This window comes from Caenorhabditis elegans, chromosome V (assembly GCF_000002985.6).
Source record: "Caenorhabditis elegans chromosome V".
Lineage (NCBI taxonomy): Eukaryota > Metazoa > Nematoda > Chromadorea > Rhabditida > Rhabditidae > Caenorhabditis > Caenorhabditis elegans.
Genome location: NC_003283.11, coordinates 1,412,114 through 1,433,841, shown reverse-complemented (window position 1 = coordinate 1,433,841; position 21,728 = coordinate 1,412,114). Strand labels below are relative to the sequence as shown.

Genomic DNA, 21,728 nt, shown 5'->3' with positions numbered 1-21,728 from the left:
CTGACAATTATCATAATTCGGTTTTTATTTTCAGAAGAAACGCTCCGATGTGATCCTATAGTGAATATACTTTTCCATCCTCTCTGAAATAAACAATTATGAAGAATGCATCAATTTGCATTCGAAATAACTGCCGTATTTTGTCTATTGGTATGGCTGCAGTACCATTTTTCTTCGCGTCTTTGCGCAGCCTTCGGGCGCTACCAATAAGGCTAAGCCGGGGTAAGTTATTTCAGAATTCTAATCAACTAATCTAAGTCTCATACATCATTGTCAAGTGACGCATTTTTTTAATTTCTATGTTAACTCGACTTTAATATTCTTTTCTGGTTTCACCAGAAAAATGCTGGACTGAAAAATTGAATTTCCCGCGATTTGGGAAAAACCGCAGTTTAAGCTTTTGGCATGAATACAGTGAACACAGGAACAAAAAATTGACTTGTTATTTTGAGTTTATATTAAATGTTAATTTTGCATCTCATATTTTCACAAAACTTGTTTGCTTGAAAAATGTGCAAATAACAAGTGAACATACATCAAGGTTTATGCAGATCAGCACTGATGCAACTGATAGCAAAACTGATAAGGGTCAAAATTTCAGTGGCCAGCACAAACACATACACATTCGTAGTTCGTTTTGTGTTTCGTGTATTTAGCATTTATTTTTCAATTCCGGCAATTTGCCGATTTGCCGGAAATTTTGATTTTTGGCAAATTGCCAGTTTGCCGTTTGCCGAACATCAATTTGCCGAAATTTTTTAGAGGGATCTTTATAAGACGGAAACACTTAAAATTGTGCTTTTTTGGAATTTTTTTCAATGTTTCAATAGAATTAGCTTACATTTAAAATTAGATGTAGGAACGTTTATAGGACGCTTACAATTTTGCCGATTAAAATCGAAGTTCTGAACTTTTCAAAAAATGTGCAAAATTTTTTTTGACAAATTTGACAAATCGGCCGGTTTGTCGATTGTCCGGAATTTTTCAGTTTCGGCGATTTACCGGTTTGCCGGAAAACATCGTTTGCCACCCACACACACATAAAGAGACGAAACAACACACCATCTTCAAAAAATTTGTGAATCTTCATTTCCACGTGGTTTGCAGGGTTTCCCATCCACCCCACTCTATCTCTCCAAGTTGAATTTTGGCAAAATTGACCACACACCGATCAAAAACTATTGTGTGTGTGTGTATTTGTGTCTTCAATAATTCCTGTCTGTGTCTCGCACTATCTATTGACTACAAGAACGTGATCGCAGCTCTACGAAACCTTTACTTTATTTTAGAAATATTTTTTCATGCTATTAGCAAAAAAAAAGTTTTTTTTTGTCTAAGTACACTTAAAATTTTCCAAAATTTTTAAGATTTTTCAAAATGTGCGATCAAAGATCTGACAAAATGCCAAAATTTTGAAGAGGAAATTTAGTCGGCTTCCAAAATTATAAGTGGCAGAAATTGAGCAATTGTCACTTTTTGACAGTAAATAGAAAATTTTTTGAAAAATTTTGAAACGCTTTATTTTGTTACTTGGTCATTTTGGCACCATAGGAGTAGTTTTTAACATTTTCCCCACTGGCGCTACTTCATTTTAAACTTTTCCAAAGATTTTAATTTTTAATTTTAAAAAATTTCATATAATTCGTCTGCGTCTTACAGTTTCAGGCTTCAAAAATCTATTACATATCTTATCTTTGAATTCAGATGCGGATATTCCTTGTCTCTGTAATACTAATAAATGCCTGCTGGGCTGGACCAATTGTTGAAACAAACTACGGAAAAGTGGAGGGAATAGAATATGAAGGAGCCGAAGTTTTTCTCGCAATTCCGTTTGCCAAGCCACCAGTCGATGATTTGAGATTTGAGGTGAGGTGTTTAAAATTTCAATTCATAATTTTAAAAGTTTAGCATTTTAATTTAAAATTGCTTCAGAAGCCAGTCGCCCCTGATCCATGGGAAGATGTCTACCCAGCAACCCAATACCGAAACGATTGCACTCCTCACTATCGTTTAGTCGCTCAATTCTCTAGCTATTCCGGTGAAGATTGTCTCACACTGAATATCATTAAGCCCAAAAAGGCTGAAAAGCTGCCAGTTCTGTTCTGGATTCACGGGGGTGGATATGAAATCGGTTCGGCTAGTCAACATGGTTACGAGTTTTTCGCCAAGAGGTATGCTTCACAAGGAGTTATTGTGGCTACAGTTCAGTATCGGCTTGGATTCATGGGTTGGTTTTTTTCACCGAAATTTTTTAAAGTGGTGGAGTAGCTTCAGTGGTGAAAGTGTTAACAACTACTCCTGTAGTGCCAAATAGGCCGAATCAGGGGTGGGCGGCAATTTCCGTACGGCAAATCGTCAAATTGCCGTGTGCCGATTTGCCGGAAATTTTCATTTTCGGCAAATTGCCGATTTGCCGTTTGTCGGATATCAGATTTGCCGGACATGTTTAGAGGAATTTGTATAAGACGAAAACACTAAAAACTGTGCCTTTTTGAATTTTTTCCAGTTTTTTTCTACATATTTTCATTTTTTCAGAATATGCTTACTTTTTAAAATTGATGTAGAAACATTCATAGGATGCGTTTAATTTTGCCATTTGGAATTGAAATTCTGAAATTTCCAAACAAAAAAAGTGCAAAACCCCAATTTGTCAAGAATTTTAGGCAAATTCGGCAAATCGGCAATGTGCCGGTTTGCCTGTTTGCCGGAACTTTTTAATTCCAGCAATTTGCCGATTTTCCGGAAATTTTCAATTCCGGCAATTTGCCGATTTGCCGGAAAAAATCGTTTGCCGCCCATCCTTGGGCCGAATATCATATAAAAATTATACAAAAATAGTTTGAAATTTTTTTACTCACTGTGATACATAATTTTGGAAATCGACCGAAAAAAAGTGTTTACCTACATTTTTTATACCGTAACTTTGTATCAATTTTTTGTGTCAAAACATTGTAGGGGTCGGAACATCCTACAGTGCTTTGGATTTTCTCAAAACCTTTTTTTCGAAATTTTGGCAACTTGCCACAAACGAAATTATGGAAAATCTGAAATTTTTTGGAGTGTTTTATTATGATATTCGTTTGTTTTGGAGTATCTAGACAAAATCCCCACTGGCGCTACTCCACCTTTAATAATCAGAAATCAGAACAAGACTTTTAAAATGATTTTTTTAATTTTTTTTTTCATAAGCACATAGTTTCAATTTTGAAGGGTCCTTTTTGTCACTATATTTTCTATACTGTTCAGGATTCTTCAGCGAAGGAACATCTGATGTTCAAGGAAACTGGGGCCTTTTTGATCAAGCTGCCGCTCTGGAATTTGTTAAATCAAATATAGAAAATTTTGGTGGTGACCCGAATCAGATAACAATTTGGGGATACAGTGCAGGAGCAGCAAGTGTCTCTCAGCTCACTATGAGCCCGTATACTAGAGATTCATACTCGAAGGCTATTATCATGTCGGCCAGCTCTTTTGTCGGATGGGCCACCGGTCCAAACGTCGTGGAAACTTCGAAGCAACTCGCAGAAATATTGGGGTGTCCATGGCCTGGAGCAAAGGAGTGCATGAAGAAAAAATCGCTCCATGAAATTTTTGACGCAATTGAAGTTCAGGGATGGACAACTGGGACAATCGATATTTTGAGATGGTCCCCTGTAATTGATGGAGATTTTATGACAAAGAATCCTGAAGAGCTTATCAAGGAGTCTCCAGTAAAGCCAACATTGATTGGAATGAGCAACAAGGAAGGGTCGTATTTTGGTAAGTTTTAGGAATATGGTGGTTGTTCTTAAAAAATTATATCTTGAAGGTGGAGTACCGAAATCTGGGAAATACTTTCAAATGACTTCAAATTTGCTCCTGATTCCGAATATCTAATAAAGAAAAAATTCAAAAAAATTTCCCTGATTTTATATTTGAGTTTGAAATCGCGATTTTTGAGTCACATTGAGATTTTTAAAATGTGCGCTCAAATAGATTATCCTTGGAGCGCATTTGCCACATTTAATTTTCTCCATATATTTTTACTTCTTCCAGTTTTCAGCTAATTTCATTCATTTTGTCGTATTTTTTCGGTTCTTTTTTGAAAAATATATTCTTTCGTGTCGAATGAACATTTTGCCAGCATAAAAATGGATGAAAATAGCTCAAAACCTGAAAAAAGTAAAAATAAATGGAGAAAGTTAAATGAGGCAAATGTGCTCCAAGGAGAATTTATTTCGGCGCGCATTTTAAAAATCTCATGGGGGAACGCAAATGAAAATCGCAATTTCAAGCTGAAATATTAAATCAGGGAATTTTTTTTTGAATTTTTTCAATTAGATATTCTGAATCATGAGCAAATTTGGAGTCATTTGAACATATTTCCCAGATTTCGGTACACCATCTTTAAATGAAATCTACTAATCATTGTATTCATTTTCAGCCGCTTTGAATATGGGACGAGTGATTGCCGATTTCGGATTGTCACCAGAAGATATGCCAAAAGTAGATGAAGAATTCATTTCGGAGATCATCGGAAGAAAACTTCTCTATAATAACAGATATGGAGAAAATCGCGAAAAAGTTTGGAACGATATTCTAGACTTTTACGTTAAGCAGGGAAAACCGGCAGAAGTGAAGGATCTCAATGGGTTCTATGTGGATCGATATTCAGAGGTAAGATTCTTTAAAAATTGGCTCAAATTTAGAATTTGGATTGACCGTCAAATTATTTTTGAGAATTTCAAATTAAAAGTAAATTCGAAAATTTTTGCGCAATTTAAAAGTTTATTAAAGCTGCTCTCGGATATCACCTTCAACGTGCCAATTCTTCGTGAAATCACTAGCAGAGTTGAGAGAAAAACTCCAGTTTGGACATACCGTATGGATCACTACGATAAAAATATTTGGAAAAAGCATATTCCAGAGCAAGCAAGAGGTAAAATTTAATTGGTATTCATCAAAGAGTTTGAATTTAGGCTCTCCGCATGCTAATGAATACCATTATCTATTTGATATGCCAGTGATGGCAAAAATTGATATGAAGAAAGAACCGGACAGTTGGATTCAAAATGATCTGATTGATATGGTGATTTCATTTGCTAAAACCGGGTAAGTTGTAGAAATAAAAATTAAAAAGGATAGCAAAATTTTCCAAGTGTTAAAGTTATGTGCTTTACTCACTATGGAATTAAATTTGTAGATCAACCCATGGGTAGGCAGACTGCAAATTTTTTTGGTCGACAAGTTCGGCAAATTGGCAAACTGCCGGTTTGCAGATTTGTCAAAAATTTTAGTTCTCCGCGATTTGCCTATTTGCCCAAAATTTAGATTCTCAGTAAATTGACAATTTGTCGTTTGTCGACATCAATTTGCCGGAAGCTTTAAGGGGGCTTTTTTAGAAGACGGAAAAACTTAAAACTGTGCTTTTTTGAATGTTTTCTTGATACTCTCATAGAATTTGCTTGCTTTTCGAAATAGGTGCAGGAACATTCATAAGATGCCTACAATTTTGCCGATTAAAATTTAAATTCTGAAATTTCCAAAAAAAAATGTGCAAACCCACAACTTACCGCAAATTGTCGGCAAATTCGGCATACCGGCAATTTGCCGGTTTGTCGATTTGGTGGAAATTTCAATTACGGCAATTTGCTGATTTGCCGAAAACTTCAATTCATATTTCTTATTGCAACTTGTCGATTTGCCGGAAATTTCAATTCCTATTTTTTATTGCAATTTGCCGATTTTCCGGAAATTTCAAATACGGCAATTTGCAGATTTGCCAACTTGCCAGAAAAAAACGCACACCTTTTCAACCCTTTTCAAGCTATTTTTATCAGTCAGGATTAAAAAAAAAATTTTTTTAACTATACATTTTCAGAGTTCCCCAAATAGAAGATGTAGAATGGAGACCAGTTAGCGATCCAGACGACGTAAACTTTTTGAATATCAGATCTGATGGGGTCTCAATTGAGCATGGTCTTTTCCAAGGTTTGTTTTATTTTCTATTAATGTTTTAAATTTTAAAATTTAATTAATTGCATTTCCTTCTCAGAACCTCTCGCTTTCTGGAACGAACTGCGCCAACGAGAAGGATTTGATTTAATTGATCCAACTAATAGTGCCATGCATTCGTCAAACAAGGACGAGCTGTAAAAATGCAATAAATTTATGTATTTAATTGATTTCGAATAAATATACTTTTGCTACAAATCTTCGGCAAATGCTCATGCTCGATTTCTCCCCGCCAATTGAGCACCTGTCATTTATCTTGTCATTTTTCCTGTACAAACACTTCTTGCCCCGACCAATCGTCCATTCATCACCAACAAGCAGGCCGACTATTTGTGCGAAAGTCTCGGAGAGGACGACGCAAGCAAACATCGACGCACACGGCAAAAAGGCTCTCCGGAAGTGGACAATAAGCCGAGTTTACAGTTGGATCGAGGGGGGTGACGAAAAAAGGTGCGGTGGTGCTGAGATTGCATGAGGAATCACAAAGTTGAGTGTGCCATTGACCGCTAGTGACGTAATGTTAGTGCTTGTGAAGAACGTAAAGGGATGCACGTTTTAAAGTTGGAGTGGCGCAAGTGACGATTTTGTCAGAAAATGTACACTTATTATGATCCGACCTTACAATGTTTTAACACAAATAATTAAAACAAAATAACAGTATGAAAAACGTTAAAAAAAATTTTGTTTTTTGGTCGACTTCCAAAATTATGAGTGGCAAAAACTGAGTAATTTTTACTTTTTGACAATACATAAAAAAATTTTAAAAGTTTTTTTTGCAGACCTCAGCAAACTCGGCAAATTTGGTAAATTTTCCGTGCTGTGCAAACTCTGAAAAGTGCCATTATTTTTTACATTTTTTGGAGCACCTAAATTACTGAATTCTTAGAACACGTCAGATTTTTCAAGAAGTTCCGTGTGGTCTGTATAAAATTCGAAATAACTCAAGTTATCTTACTAGAATTTTTCGAACAAAAGCAATAAATTCGGTCAAATTTTTTTAGTCAATTTGTGATGTGTGCGGCAAATTTGGCAAATTTGTCAAGCTCGGCGAACAGCAAAGTTGGCAAATTTGCCGAACAGACCTGGTGACCATTTTTTTCAATCTTAAACCTGTGGCCAGAAAAAGTTAATTTCGAATTTTTAAATAATTTCTCTTGTTCCAGATGTACTGAAATTTAAAATGAAAATTGTTAGAATAGTGAGTCATTGAATAGCAAATGCTTCCGTAGAGAGATTCTCCCACTGAACCTGAAATAGATACCCGTTCCAGACCTTCCAGAAGTTCCATGTTCCGACGTTCCAAACGTTCCAGTGTGCGGAAAATTTGCCGGATTTGCCGTTTGCCGGGTTCGGCAAATTTCGAAATTAACCGCACACATCAAAAATTTTACCGTACAATTCTGACCAATACTATTGATTTTGTCGCTGAAATTTAGTACAATGACACGAAATTGAGTTATTTAGATGCTTAAGCAGACATACTACACGAAACTTATTCGGAAACCAGACTTTTGTTCAGAATTCAGCAGTTTTGGTGTTTCAAAAAGCATTAAAAAGTATCAAATTTTTCGGAGTTTGTTGAGCACGGCAAATTGGCCGAATTTGCCGAATTTGCTGTGCTCGGCATATTTTGAGATTTTCCGCACACCCCTGTTCCAGACTTAATACCGTCTGGAGCCTACTCTGGCTGTGAAAAGTAAAAAATAGTTTTTTTTTAATTCTATTTTCTTCGAATGAACGATAAAAACCAAAAAATCGTTCTGTGTATATCAACAAGAAACAAGAACAGCTGTTGATCCGTATCGTGAAGTGACCATCAGTGTCGAATAAACAATGCCAAACTACATCGCTGCACTGATAATCATCTCAAAATCTGCCAAAGTACTTCACCAACAAATATTTGCGAAAACCTGCTTACCACACCTAAGAAGCGCTTAATCCTCTAATTGGACACATGCTCTGTTCTTCCGGTGCTTCTCCTGGCTCTCCGCTCCCACAATGCTATATCGTCTCGCTTACGGTTATAAAGAGCATTTCGGGAGGTGGCGCCGGCGGAAAACCGCCTTTCCTAGCCGCCCTCCCCCTAGAGCTCTCTCCCGGCTGTCTCCGGTCAAACAAGCTCATTCATTCGCCTCCATTTCATTCATATCCCCCTTCCGATTTGTGATAATATTGCAACATTATGATTAGGACCATTATCTTTACATCGCTGGTAATCCCCATTTCCGTCGTTCCTGAGGGTTCTAGTTCAAATTTCAGACATTTGTCAGTGTGTTCGGTGTCATTGACATCTGCGAATACTATAGACATATCGGTAAGCTCCACGAGCATCCAGAATGCGCTCGCCAATTCACGACACCAACACCCACCACCGCAGCACCAAGAATTGGGTTCTGCTCGAGGTAGGAAGTCTGGAGGTTTGCTCCCCAAATTTCAATTGTCTTGAATTTAGCTCGGCCGCTCTTATTCAATGCACAGCCGATGCTCAAACATGCCCACTCTCAGGCCAAGTATGCATTCAGTCTGATGGAAACAAGTGTTGTCAAATTGTGACAGCTGGTTAGTTTTTGAATGTTTTTTTTGTGTCGGGATACTTTAAAAATTGAAGATGGTTGTTTTTAAAAATAATGAGCAGACATCAGGTTTCGTGGTGCTCGGCTATAATTCAAGACACGTCCTTGCCGGGGACTTTGGTTGATAATCCAGTCATTTCCAAAAGATGCTGGGTGATCTTAGGGGTGAGGCCGGGCTTGAACTCGTGACCTCCAGATTGCTAGCGGCGGCCACTACCGACTGAGCTGGTGTATTTTATGATATTTATAATTAAATTTTTATTAGAGAACTTAACTTTTAGCTCTGCATCTCATTTTTAAAATTTGACAGCTTTTATCTTGTTATTATTCGGTTTTATCAAAAAAAAAAAAATTTAACAATATTTCTACGTAGTCAAAAATAAAATGTAAATATTCAAAATTAAAATTCTAATTGTAAGTACACGTGGTGTCAAAAAGTCTCATTTCGGCTTGCTCTACGTACGTAGATCTACAAAAAATGCGGGAGAAGAGACGCAGAGTTCTCAACTGATTTCGCATTGTTAAGAACGTGATGACGTCACATTTTTTTACAGGCGAAAAATTCCCGCATTTTTTGTAGATCAAACCGTAATGGGACAGCCTGGCACCACGTGTAATTATCAATTTTGATTAAGAGACGTAAATTTCAAAATTTAAAAGCTATTTTTGTTGCATGGGTGTAGTTGGCCTAATACAAGAGGGCGCGAAAGATCACAACAAAACATGCTTCAAACAAACAGGCGGGTGGTGCCTCCCGCAGATTATGACACTTTTTGCGTTGCTCGAGCGCGCACCGCGCACTCTCGGCAAACAGGAGATGAATGTGTTTTCAGGAATCCCGGCGTCGGAGATCAACTCGAAGTCGGGCTCTTGCCCTCGTCCACTTGGTATCTCGGTCTTCCAGGATAACACTATCGGATGCTGGATGGACTCGAACTGTCCAGGAATCCAGAAATGTTGTGTCGAGCCGAATCCGGTCACTAACTCGGCCACCAGAATTTGTAGAGACCCAGTTGGAATTGCTAGTAAGAATGGAAAAATTGTCTTATTGAAAACTGAATTTAACGTTTACAGGCACATCAATCTGCTCCCTTCCCCTAGCCGTTGGATCCTGTACCGCTCCAGCTGTCCGATTCTACTATGACGCTTCCTCGGGACGTTGTAATCAGTTCATGTACAGTGGATGTGGAGGAAATGCCAACAACTTCCAATCCCTTTCATCTTGCCAAGGAACCTGTGGACAGAGTGGAGTCACTGGTACTCCAGCCTGCCCAGCTGACGCCAACTCCGGATTGAACTGCTTGTTTGCTCACGCTGATGCCTGCAACAGTGATAAGGATTGTTTGGGGCGTGAGAATACGGTAGGTCAAGCTTCACGGGAAACAAGAGTGATTTGGGGAATTAGCTAATAGGGGGACTACCACAGGGGGGCGCAAAACCTTTTTACTCAAGACAGGCTTGCCACACAGTATCAACGCCTACTTTGCCGTGACCTTAAATTCACTTGGGTCAGGCTTAGGCTTATGTTTAGGCTTAGGCTTAGGTTTAGTCTTAGGCTCAGGTTGAGGCTTATGATTAGGCTTAGGCATAGGCCTAGGCTTAGGTTTCGTCTTAGGCTTAGGCTTAGGCTTAGGCTTAGGTTTAGTCTTAGGCTTAGGCTTATGCTTAGGCTTAGGCTTAGGTTTAGGCTTAAGCTTAAGCTTAGGCTTAGGCTTAGGATTAGACTTAGTCTTAGGCTTAGGATTAGGCTTGGGCTTAGGCTTAGTCTTAGGCTTAGGATTAGGCTTAGGCTTAGGCTTAGGCTTAGGCTTAGGCTTAGGCTCAGACTTAGGCTTAGGCTTAGGTTTAGTCTTAGGCATAGTCTTAGGCTTAGGCTTAGGCTTAGGCTTAGGCTTAGGTTGAGGCTTATGCTTAGGCCTAAGGGGCTAATTCCAACCTTTTAGGACTTTTCAATACTAGCTCTGCTCAAAAGGGGGGCCCTGAAAAAAAAAATGAAAAAAGCCACGAAGCACTGCTTCAAGCTAGAATGTGCTCCGATGCTTCCAAATATCTCTTGGCATTTTCTGCCATTTTTGCTCTCAAAATTACTAATATTTTCATTTGCAGGCTCAGCCATCGTGTTGTATGACCAGCTGCGGATACAAGATCTGCTACCAATACTAAACCGATATCTTTTCACTTTTTCCTATTGATTTAAACCAAAATTCTATTGTTTCGCCATATTTTTGCCCTCTTCTCTTTTTTCCCCAAAAGGTTTCAAAATTTGTGATTGTTTCTTAAAAAGCTGATAATCGTTCCCGTGAAAAGGAATTAGACCGGCTTTTTTCCGAACATGTAATTCTGAAACATCGCTTCCCCCCGACACCACCCTTTCAAAACCGACTTACCTATTTAAAATGTAGTAAATTATTGTTGTTTTTGTAATTAATATTTATTAATCAAAAAAAAAATGATATAGAGTTTCTAATGAAATAGTTTTACAACAATTTTTTTTGAATTGTTTTTAAATTTGTAAAAAAAATTAATGCGGAGCCGTGGCTGATTGGAAATTTTTTTGATATAGTCATCTCCAGTATTTTTTAAATATCAATTAAAAAATGTTAGAAAAATTGGAAAAAACCAGAAAACAAAACCAATGAGCGCAAATTTTGTCCAGATTTTTGCTCATCCAAATTTTGGTCTACGGGAAAAAAGGAAAAAGAGAAAAAAAACTGGGGAAGGTGATGAAGATGATGGGTCCTCCAAAGGACGGACACACAATGTCTTCACCAAAGACACACACACGCACAAATTCGATTGTTGTGAGCAGAGAGCGCATAGAATTCTGAGACACAGGTACGTACGCGAGTGAAGAAAAAGGCCTGATGAAGAGCCATGGAATGTTGTTCATTTATGCATCTCACTGCCTCGCTCCACCTATTTTGAGGAGAAAATGGTGGCGAGCCAACCGTGCACAATAAAGACATGAGGATGTGTTTTATTGGTTCCGGCTATCAGTTTTCTTGCTAGAAGAGTTGAAGTTTTGTGAACTTTAGGCATGCAAATTTTTCTCTAGACTTGCACTTTTTTTTTGGTAACTTTTTTGAAAATCAATTTGTTTTTTTTTGGAGATTTGTCTAACATTTTTTCTTTTTAGTGCCCTGAAAAGACCTATATACAAAAGACGGTTATTTGTTATTCTTGATTGATATCATTCATATATATATATAAATTCAATTTTCCAGTTCTTTAATTGAAAAGTTTACATTTGATTTTAGCATACCTGTTGACAAGCTTATTTCGTCAATAAAACGATTCAAGGTAACATTTTGATAAGCTCACGAATAAGCGCAGTTTCTAAATTCATATGATTTTTACAATTTTGCAAAAAAAAAGAAACGACAGAATTAAATTTGAAAACGGGCAAGTTTAGCCAGAAAAGCGAAAATGTAAAAAAAAATGGCTTCACTCAATTATGCGGGAATTCAAATTTAAGTTTTTTTTAATTCGGCCGTTTTTGATTTTTGCAAAATTGAAAAATATCATTAAAAAATAAAAAAAAACTTTAAAAAAATTTTCAAACAGTTATATTTGGTCATCAAGGTCTATTTTATCTCATTCAACCCAAAAAAAAATTGACTCTGCTCCACATTTAATTACTGTTCATCAAACGTGGAGTAGCGCCAGTGGGGAATGTGATAATTTTGGAAGTCAACCAAAAAAACATTTTTTTTTCTACATATTTTTTTACTTTAATTTTATGCTCATTATTTGTATGAAAACATTGTAGGGGTCGGAACAAGCGAAATTGCTTCGGATTTCCTCAAAAGTTCATATTTTTCAAAATATTGTCAATTTGTCAAAACTTCGACTAGAAAGTATGAAAAATCAAAAATTTTGTGAGATGTTTTATTATGATATTTAGTTGTTTTGGATCATTATAAGTGTATTTAGACAAAATCGCCACAGGCGCTACTCCACCTTTAAGGTCTTGGAACTTCACAAGTTTCCAGTACACCTCCAAACAACTGTTTAAACCCTCCCACTACTCCTTAATCAGTTCTCGAAGATCACTTCTGCAGTTGCTCTTTACTTATTTTCTACTAATGGATAACAAGTCGGTCCTTTTATCTTTCTCTGAGTTTTATCTTGACCACAAATGGTTTTCTAGTAAGATTTAGAGAAAGATGTGGAAAGTGAGAAGAGCTTCCTATAACTTTTCTTTTTGGATAAAGCTTATTGTGCCATTTTTTTTTAACCTTTTTAGTGTTGTTTAATAAATTATGAAGAGGAGGTTTTCTAAAAATAAAACAATGAGAACAAATAAACGCAAAAAAGGAAAGATGGAGACGCCCTCGAGGAAAAAGTATGGGCCATTGGTTTTCATCAGTTTCAATTAATTCCCTTTTTTTTTGTTCCCAAGAAATTGTGTCTTATTTCTTATTTCTTGCAGTTTGTTCAAGTAGGGTAAGTCTAGGAAAACTTCAAGTGTCAATGGCAGATTCGTTGTTGAATTAAATAACTTTTTTCGAATATTCATATTCTGTGAGAAATTTGAATCAACAGAAAACCTTTGATATTGAAAACAAATTGAAAAAAAAATGTACAGCAAAAAAATATTTGCCGGAATTTTGCTTCAAAGTTTGCTCAAAAACTTTTAAACATTTTAAAATCGATTTTCGTGTGAAGAAAAAATTCTAAAAAGTGGGGGTTTGTCAAAAATGCACAAAGGGATCAAAAAATGTTTTTGGTAGGATATAAAAATTGGTCAAAGAATAATAAATCGCAAAGCACAACTTTCTTAAATTAGGTTACTAGTAATTTATGCGTTGCCTTGGTATCCTCATATTTTCTTTTATTTTTCACTATTATTCCCCGTACAAGGTTTTCTTCAAGTTCCTACTTTTCTCAAACAAATTCACAGTTTCGAAGGGTTTTCATTGCGTTCCAAAACCACGGAATGTTGCAAACAAAAAACGAACGACCTCGAAATTTCTAATTTGTATCGTTCACTCGACGTATTTGAATCTAATGATACCATTTGTTGATTTTGAATCCAATTACCACCACAAAACCAAACTCGAACAGAAATTGTTTGATTGATTTGATGGATAGTTTTCTCACCTTTTTGGTTTATCTATTGCTTCTTTTAGTGCTAGCTGTCAATTTTAAAATGTTGTTTAAAAATTATTGTTATTCTATGTATATTGTTTTTGATACAAAAAAGTTGCATTTTCAGCTAATTCTAAAGATTTCTGAAATTTCTAAACACATCTTTAGGCCGACATCTTGACAAATTTATTAACAAATTTATGTAAATTTTTGCAACTTTGCGGTGTTCTCTGAATCTTATACATCTCGAATATTCGCTAAAACTCTAAAACTCTTCGCAAAACAGAATCAAAATATTATCAATTATGTTTTATGAAATGCAGGTGATTCCAACACCTCCTGAGCACCTGCCTTAATTTACCAGCTAGAAATCATTTCTTTACAGATAGTTTTTGCTGGAGAGGCGTTGTTGAGAAATTAATTTTTTTTCAAAATATTTTTTTTTCAAATTTTCAAAATTTTAATCTACAGATGCTCAAACAACTATATCAAGTTGCACTTGAAACGCTATATATATCGAAAACTAAAAAAAATCACATAGTGGGATCACAAAGAGCACATTAAAATTTCTGAATATCTTCCGTTTTGGGGTCATTTTTCAAAAAAAAAAAAACGTCTTCCACATTTCCATTCAAAAAAGTCCAGTCTTTCCTTATTTGCAATTTCCTGAGATGGAATGAACCCCCCTTCTCTCTCCACGTAATCTTTTATGCAGTTGTCTGTGCAGAGTTCATATCCATTCACCAACATTCCTCTCATTTTAATGTCTTCATCTTTCCGCTTCTTTGATTTTCTGAAACTTTGTTGGCTCATCGACTTGACGCTTCACACTTTTTTGAGCACATCTGGTTATTTTGAAAGGTCATTCAGAGAGCATCTCAGTTTAGAATATTTCAGTTTTCAGTAGTTTTATTTATTTTCGATCGAAAATAAACTTTGGTATGATTTTTTAACAATTTCTGGAATAGTTTGCCTAATTTTCACACATGCTCAAAAGTGCGTACTTACCTGACTTAGATGGCCTACACGCGTATACTTGCCGCTATTACAGGGCAAACACGTACTTGCTGGCTGGCCTAAATTAAATACCTGGGGACTAGAAAACTCTGTTTGACAATTGAAAAAATGACCTAACAAAAGCGCGGACGAGAAAAATCCTCGACCGTGTAGTACTCTCGGAGTTTTCCTTTTCGATTTCATTATTTTTCTGCGGCGTTTTCATCAATTTCTTTTTTGGTTTTGCCTATTTTTGTAGTTTTTCATCAATTAGAAAATCTTGTCAATTTTCTGAAAATATGCAAGCACGGATTTCTGGCTCCCCTCATAAATTGAAATGGAAGAGTTTGCCGAACTAGGCCATTTTGGCTCGGTCATATCTTGGGTAGATTTACGGCGCGTTGCGGCTCGGTTCTAATTGTAAAACTAAATGTATTTGTAGGTATTACACGACTTTCCCACGCGTTGTCCGGCAGGCGATTGTCAATGGAGCGCGAAAAATTCAATGAGGAAGGCCAGAACCCCGTGTGCAAGAAAAACAGGTTCGAAAAGACACATAAATAAAATGTAATGTCCAAGAGGAGTCTACCATAACACGTGGTGTCAGAGTGTCCCATTTCGGTTTGATCTACGTAGATCTACAAAAAATGCGGGAGAAGTGACGCATAGTTCTCAACTGATTTTGCATTGTTAAGAACGTGCTGACGTCACATTTTTTTTGGCAAAAAATTCCCGCATTTTTTGTAGATCAAACTGTAATGGGACAGCCTGACACCACGTGCCATCAGCGTTTGCGTTTTGAAAGAGCAGCCGGCGAACACTTGGGGTAGAAAAGTGAATATTTGTTTTTTTTTCTGAATATGAAAAGAACACGTTTTGCTAGATCAAACTATAAAAAATCCCCTGGACTTTGTTTGAGTTTTTTTTTAAACGAAAACTAATAAACTATGTCTCGATGAGTTTCTTTTTATTGCAAATCTTCTCCACTGACCATTCACTTACTCATCTTTTTTTCATCCCTCTCATTTCTCAGTTATCGCCACTTTAAGAAAACAAAACGATGCTAATATATTGTCGTCTTCTCACATCCCCTTGTTCATTTTGTAATTCTTCTCGGGGTCACAAAAAAGGAAGCAACATGTAGTTAGCCGATAATTGGATGCCTTGCACCTCTTTCGCTCACTGAGAGCTTCCCCCCCCCCCCCCCCCCCCCGTCTCCACAAGACTAATTTGCCCAATTTTGTCACTTGTCGTCGCCTTCAAGCTGTTGAAGACGCTGAAAAAAAAGCGTCTGATGGGATGATTCGATGCGAAAAACGATATTTTCTTTGTTTTTCAGCTAGAATTTTCCTCCTTCCGCGCTAATTTTCATGAATCAGCTGTTTTTATGCAAAGCTCCAAGAGCTGTTTGTGCAAATTCAAGTTTTCGGAAAATTGAAGCTTATAGGACTTTGAGTTAAATCCAAATTTTCTCTGTCAGAACATTTTTAAAACTGGCTGGAAAATAACATTTTAGTTCTAAATTACAGAATTATAAAATAGCTTCTCTCAATGAAAATTTAAAATTTGAACAACCTCGTTCAAATATAATCAGTTGATACACTAATAATTATTCGCCGGCAGGATTGTCAACAGTTTGGTCTCGAATACTGAGCCAGCGTTTGACCGTTTCCGGCTCACAATTTGAAAAAAATTGAGATTTTACTTTTTGCAATTTTTGGTTTAAAATTATCGAAATATGATAGAATAGCGCAGAGCACATAAACGATTAAAACGAACAATTTTTCATCAGCCATTCGAGCACTAATTGCATGCGGTGTTGTCAGGCTGCCTCATTACCGTTTGATCTACAAAAAACTGCGGGAATTTTTTCCCCTAGAAAATTCCTGCGATTTTTGTAGATCTACGCAGATCAAACCGATATTGGACACTCTGACGCCACGTGTAATTGGCCTTACTTTTGCATTTTGTACGCCACTATTCTAATAATTCAAGTGCTCCTTTACCTGATTGCACCGTTTTTGCACCAAACGTGTTTTTTTCAGTGTATTGTAAAAATAACAAGTTGCGTCAGAAGCCATGTTTCCTATAGAAAGTCGGCTTGTTAATATGGTATAACTTACTAATTAGAGAACGGGTAACATGCTTCCTATAATCGGAACACTAGTCAACTTCCTTGTTACGTTAGTAAATATGACACATTTTCGGTGTTAATTGAAGCTCTTTCATTTTTCAGATTTATTTTGCATTGCTTTGGCCCAACCAAACTTGATTCCCATATACCTTAAATAGCCGTCACCAAGTCTAGCCTATACGGTGCCTACTTTTCATTTGACCTACTATTCTTTTTCTTCTAAAACGTTCACTTTGTTCACTTTCTATCTTGCATTCACCATTTACAAACGTTCTATGTTACTTCACTCCTAGTCTCACCAAGCAACCCGTAAAACTTTTTCCTTCAAATTTTTTGTTTTATAATTGTGTTTTTTGTATTTCGAAATCTCAGCGCTTAGCTCCGCTTGACTAGGTTTCTCATCTGTGTGAAAGGTTTTCTAGGTTTAATTTTCCAATTTTCAGTAGCTTATCTGATTGAAATCTTAAATTTTTTATTTAACAAAAAACGTTTGTGCAAAGCTTTGAGCAACCGCTAGTCTAGAAATGTATTTTTTGAGATTTTTGGTAAAAAAAAACAAGAAAATTATTCAAAAATTGCATTTCAACTTTTCTGAAAGATCAAAAGAATCTGAATTAAATAGGAATTCCCGCTCAAAAACGTTCAGGCTTAGGCTCAAGCTTAGGCTTAGGCTAGGCTTAGACTTAGGATTAGGCTTAGGCTTAGGCTAAAGCTTATGCTTAGGATTAATTTTAGTTTAGTCTTAGGCTTAGGCTTGAGCTTAGGTTTAGGCTTAGGCTTAGGTTTAGGCTTGGCGTCAGTGGCGAGCGTTAGCTCGCTATTTAGGCTTAGGATTTTCCGGTTTTTCAGGCTTAGGCTTAGGCTTAGGCTCAGTCTCAGGCTTAGGCTCAAGCTTAAGGTTAGGCTTAGGCTCAGGCTTAGGCTTAGGCCTAGGCTTAGGCATATAATTAGGCTCAGGCTTACGCTGGGTGGGTGGAGGAAGAGTTTACCGTATTTTTGTTTTTTATTCAAATTTTTTTAAAGCAACATTTCAAAATACCTACAAAATCTCAGTTTTAAAGATCTTCCAAGTTTTTCATTCGATGACAACACTGACTTGTCCCCAAAGAAAAAGATGACAAAATTAAACAATTCTCCAATGTTGGAGGGAGGTCTCAAGTGCTCGGCACACACATGTCAATTTCGGGATCAAATTTGTAGCCAAAAAGACAAGACGAAATCTCTTTTCTTTGTGGTTGTTACTGCCAACATGTTGGCACTGTTCTGTGTGTTATGTTGACAAATTTTTTGTGGATTGGAGCTGAATCCAAAAAGCTTGATTTTTGAACTGTAGTGTTTCAAAAAACTCCACAAAATTAGAGATGTCGGTCACGGTGTTCTGGCATTCCTCATTGTATTTTTCGCGCTCAATTGGCAGTCACCTGCCGGACAACGCGTGCAAAAGTCGTGTACTCCACACGGACAAATACATTTAGTTTTACAACTAAAATCGAGCCGCGACGCGACACGCAACGCGCCGTAAATCTGCCCCAGATATGTCCGAGCTAAAATGTCCTAGTTCGGCAAACTCTTCCATTTCAATTTATGAGGGAAGCCAGAAATCCGTGGCCGGTTAGAAAACAAACATAAGCTATTTGGGTCTGGGTCTAAAATTTACTAAAATCAGCAAAAACGGGGCTTGGAAAAAACAGAGTGATTTCGCCCGAAAGACATGAAAGTTTCTTGATAAAAACGTTCAAAAAATCATTCTTATCAGTTACCTGAAAATGTCTCCAAAAAATCAATGATCAACAACTTTACGTGCACTTTTTGGTTTTGACAATGTTTTTTCTTTTGTTAAAAAAAAACTGCCCTTCTTTGAAAAAAGAACAAATCTGAGAGCCCAAAAGAGTCAAGCTCATTTTTCAATTCCCAATGCTCGTCTTTCATAAAAACATTTATTCCTCTGCTCTACTCCAAAGTTCGAACAATGTCTCCTTCACCCTTATCTGGTTTTTTTTTTTCGGAAATTTCCGCATTTTCAGCCCCATCAGTTTCAGAGCACAAGATAATCGTATTAGTTTGGCCGAGAGTGACGCGAAAACGCAAAGAAAAGGCGGAAAAAATGAGTGTCGAGTGTTTTGTGTTGTAGAACCCCCCTTTTTTCTCTTCCTCTTCAATTATTATTTGCTCTTTATAAATATATCCTTATAATTTTGCTTTCCTTTTTTTAAGCTCAGAAGTAGATCTCTCAGGAGTCTCTTTCTTGGAATGACCAGTTAACGCAAATTTCCGCCGGAGATGCTAAACCGCCTAATGACATGAATATACATGTATGTACCGCTTCTATTTTTTTCTTCTTCATTTTTTCACACTATTACACTCTTAGCTTCCTTCCTCTAGAAACTCGTTGTTTTATAATGTTTGAGAGCTTATATTGATTTATTTTTAAATGTTAATAGAATTTCTCTAACTAATTTTTAGAAGTGAAAATATAAAACTAGCTAAATTGGAAATTTTTTTATAATGTTGCAGAATTTTTTATTCACTGCATGACTAGTTTTCGAAAAATGGTTGAGGTGCAAAAATTCAATTTTCAATTTTTTTTAGTTACAAATAAAAATTTCATAAAGGTGGAGTAGCACCGCTTGTTCCGACCCTTAAAATATTATAATACAAATAATTAAAACAAAATTAAAGTATAAAAAATTTAGAACAAATTTTTTTTGGTCGACTTCCAAAAATTATGAGTGGCAAAAACTGTAATTGTCACTTTTTGACAGTAAATAAAAAATTTTCAAAAATTTTTTGAACAGTTTTATTATGATATTCGGTCATTTTGGTATCATATGAGTAGTATAAAAATAATTAAAAATAATGAAAGCGCGCTCCATCGAACGAATAAATTGGCGGAAATTGAAATATGAGTTAAGGGAAAGCTGAAAATTTTTCAATTTTCAAAAAATCATATAAAATCTAGAAATTTTTAAAAAATTTTTTATCATGATATTCGATCATAGTGACCCCAATTTCCCCCGCCTTTAAACTCAGAAAACACAGTTTAGTGGGAGCACACTCATTTTTAAAAATTATTATATTTTAAGGAAAATGAAATCATAAGCGGTGTCAACCACATGACCTGTTGATTATTAGAAATGGTAACTCAAAAATAAAGATGACTGATTAACTGGAAAATGAAATGTTCAAATTTATTTCGAAATGGAGGAAAAATTAAAGCGAGTTTTTGATTTTTATTCGATAATTTTTCTTTAGTAACGGCGAATCATTGAAGAAAAAAAAAAGTTATATTATTTTCAAAAAAAAAATTAGTCAGACTAAAACTACAAACTACAAAAAGACTAGAAAAAATTGCTGAAAATTTAAATTTCTCAAATACATTGTCATTGTTGTGGTACGGAATAAAAAAAACAAGCGACCTATTTTTTTTTGTTAATATTTTTAGAACTTATATCCCACTTATCGTTTGAAAATTCAATTACTGTTTCCTGAAAAAATAAGTGGTCGCATATTCAGCAGGTTCAATATCTCCCCGTTCCCCAAGCCTTCTGCCTAGCGCCTCTAATTCTCCGCGTGCTCACAATGTTTGTTTTCCAGTCTTCTTATGATTATGTCTGGCTCGTACACCCACCCCAAATATGGGGGCACTCGGCTCCCAATAAAAATTTTCCTCATATGTTATAATATCATATACCTCCTACTACTTTCTTTTCTTCTCTTCCAACTTTCATGTGTCATCTCATCACATCCACAATTCCGAATTCCGCTCTTTTGTTCGGAAGCAAATCATTATATTTCCGTGCCCGAGCCAGTGGAGGATGGAGGCTAAAAGTCTAGTGTAGACTCATTCCACCTACGCGTTTTTTTGAGAAATAATTCTCTGAAATTTGTTTCATCAATTTACACTTACTTTTTGACAAAATTATCGACAATTGTTTTTTCATATTTTGCATTTTTCAATTTCGATTTTATTTTTTTATTAGATCCCTACATATAAAAATATAAGATTTATCACTTATCTTCCCGGACAAATGAAAATGTATAAACATTTTTGCAGCGCCCGACAAAGTTTAGGCTTGGAGATTTATAACATAATTGCAAGAAATTTGTTATTTTTTTGAGAAATGTTATATTGTAAAGATGACTTGAAACTAGATGAAATGGTACTTTTTAAACAGAAACGTATGGTTTCGACTAAGAAATTAACGACTATCTGGATTTTTTCAACTTTTTGATGGTTTTTAGTAAGGAACAAAGTTCTCAAATTATATCAAATAAAATGAGAAAAAAATATCTCACCACATTTTGATTTTCTAAAAATCGACCATTTTTGGTTTTTAAATTTTCAGAAGGACCTTAGCCTAAGCGTCAGCCTAAGCCTAAGCCAAAGCCTGAGCCTAAATCTAAACCTAAGCCTAAGTCCAAGCCGAAGCCTAAGCCTAAGCCTAAACCTAAGACTAAGCCTAGGCCTAATCCAAAGCCGGAGCCTAAGCTTGAGCCTAAGCCTAATACGAAGCCTATGCTTAAGTATGAGTCTTAGCCTAAGCTTGAGCTTGAGCTTAAGCCGAAGCCAAATTCTAAGCCTCGGCCTAAGCCTAAGCCCATACAACCACGTTCTCGTCCATTTGTGCTATTTTTTCGTACTCTCGGCGGCGGCTCAAAATGAAATTGTACTGAATGACCCGGTAAGGTAATTCTTTATTCATGTGCCCTGCCACACACGTCTCCTTTTTTTTTGGTCCAGGCTATCCATTCACCTTATTTCACCTTTTCATTTATGAGATCATAGGATCAAATCAAGTTTTCTATTCAAGTTTTGCACATTAAAAAAAAGGAAAAACAGCGAAAAATAGAAATCTTGGAAAAATAAGTTTTCTAGATGGGGGCGTACGTAATCTGCAAAAAGAAAAGTGGGGAAGGGTCATACGGTAGATTTATGTGCA

At 36.2% G+C, this 21,728-nt stretch overlaps 2 protein-coding genes and 1 non-coding gene across 4 annotated transcripts; 2 read left to right on the top strand and 1 right to left on the bottom strand.

Annotated features, from left to right (window-relative positions):
* Positions 1 to 1,704: 1,704 nt before the first annotated feature.
* On the top strand, positions 1,705 to 6,189 carry ges-1 (Gut esterase 1; the record flags this gene model as incomplete). The annotated part of the gene is made up of 8 exons (NM_071010.8): positions 1,705 to 1,866; positions 1,933 to 2,227; positions 3,247 to 3,759; positions 4,424 to 4,656; positions 4,777 to 4,918; positions 4,959 to 5,091; positions 5,861 to 5,970; positions 6,035 to 6,189. The coding sequence occupies 8 exons, from the start codon at positions 1,705 to 1,707 to the stop codon at positions 6,133 to 6,135; spliced, it is 1,689 nt and encodes a 562-aa protein (NP_503411.1). The 3' UTR covers positions 6,136 to 6,189.
* A 1,858-nt stretch (positions 6,190 to 8,047) lies between these two features.
* R12A1.3 lies at positions 8,048 to 11,055 on the top strand (the record flags this gene model as incomplete). Of its 2 annotated transcripts, NM_071009.6 has the most annotated exons (6): positions 8,048 to 8,206; positions 8,254 to 8,396; positions 8,447 to 8,553; positions 9,401 to 9,592; positions 9,642 to 9,928; positions 10,674 to 11,055. In NM_071009.6, the coding sequence occupies 6 exons, from the start codon at positions 8,177 to 8,179 to the stop codon at positions 10,728 to 10,730; spliced, it is 816 nt and encodes a 271-aa protein (NP_503410.3). The 2 variants fall into 2 exon arrangements, with proteins under 2 accessions (NP_503410.3, NP_001300177.1); NM_001313248.3 differs by lacking the exons at positions 8,048 to 8,206; positions 8,254 to 8,396; positions 8,447 to 8,553 and having other exon boundaries at positions 9,493 to 9,592; positions 10,674 to 10,730.
* A 10,084-nt stretch (positions 11,056 to 21,139) lies between these two features.
* Positions 21,140 to 21,235, bottom strand: R12A1.5. The gene has a single exon (NR_068606.1). It is a non-coding gene; the product is annotated as an Unclassified non-coding RNA R12A1.5 (non-coding RNA).
* Between the last annotated feature and the right edge of the window lie 493 nt (positions 21,236 to 21,728).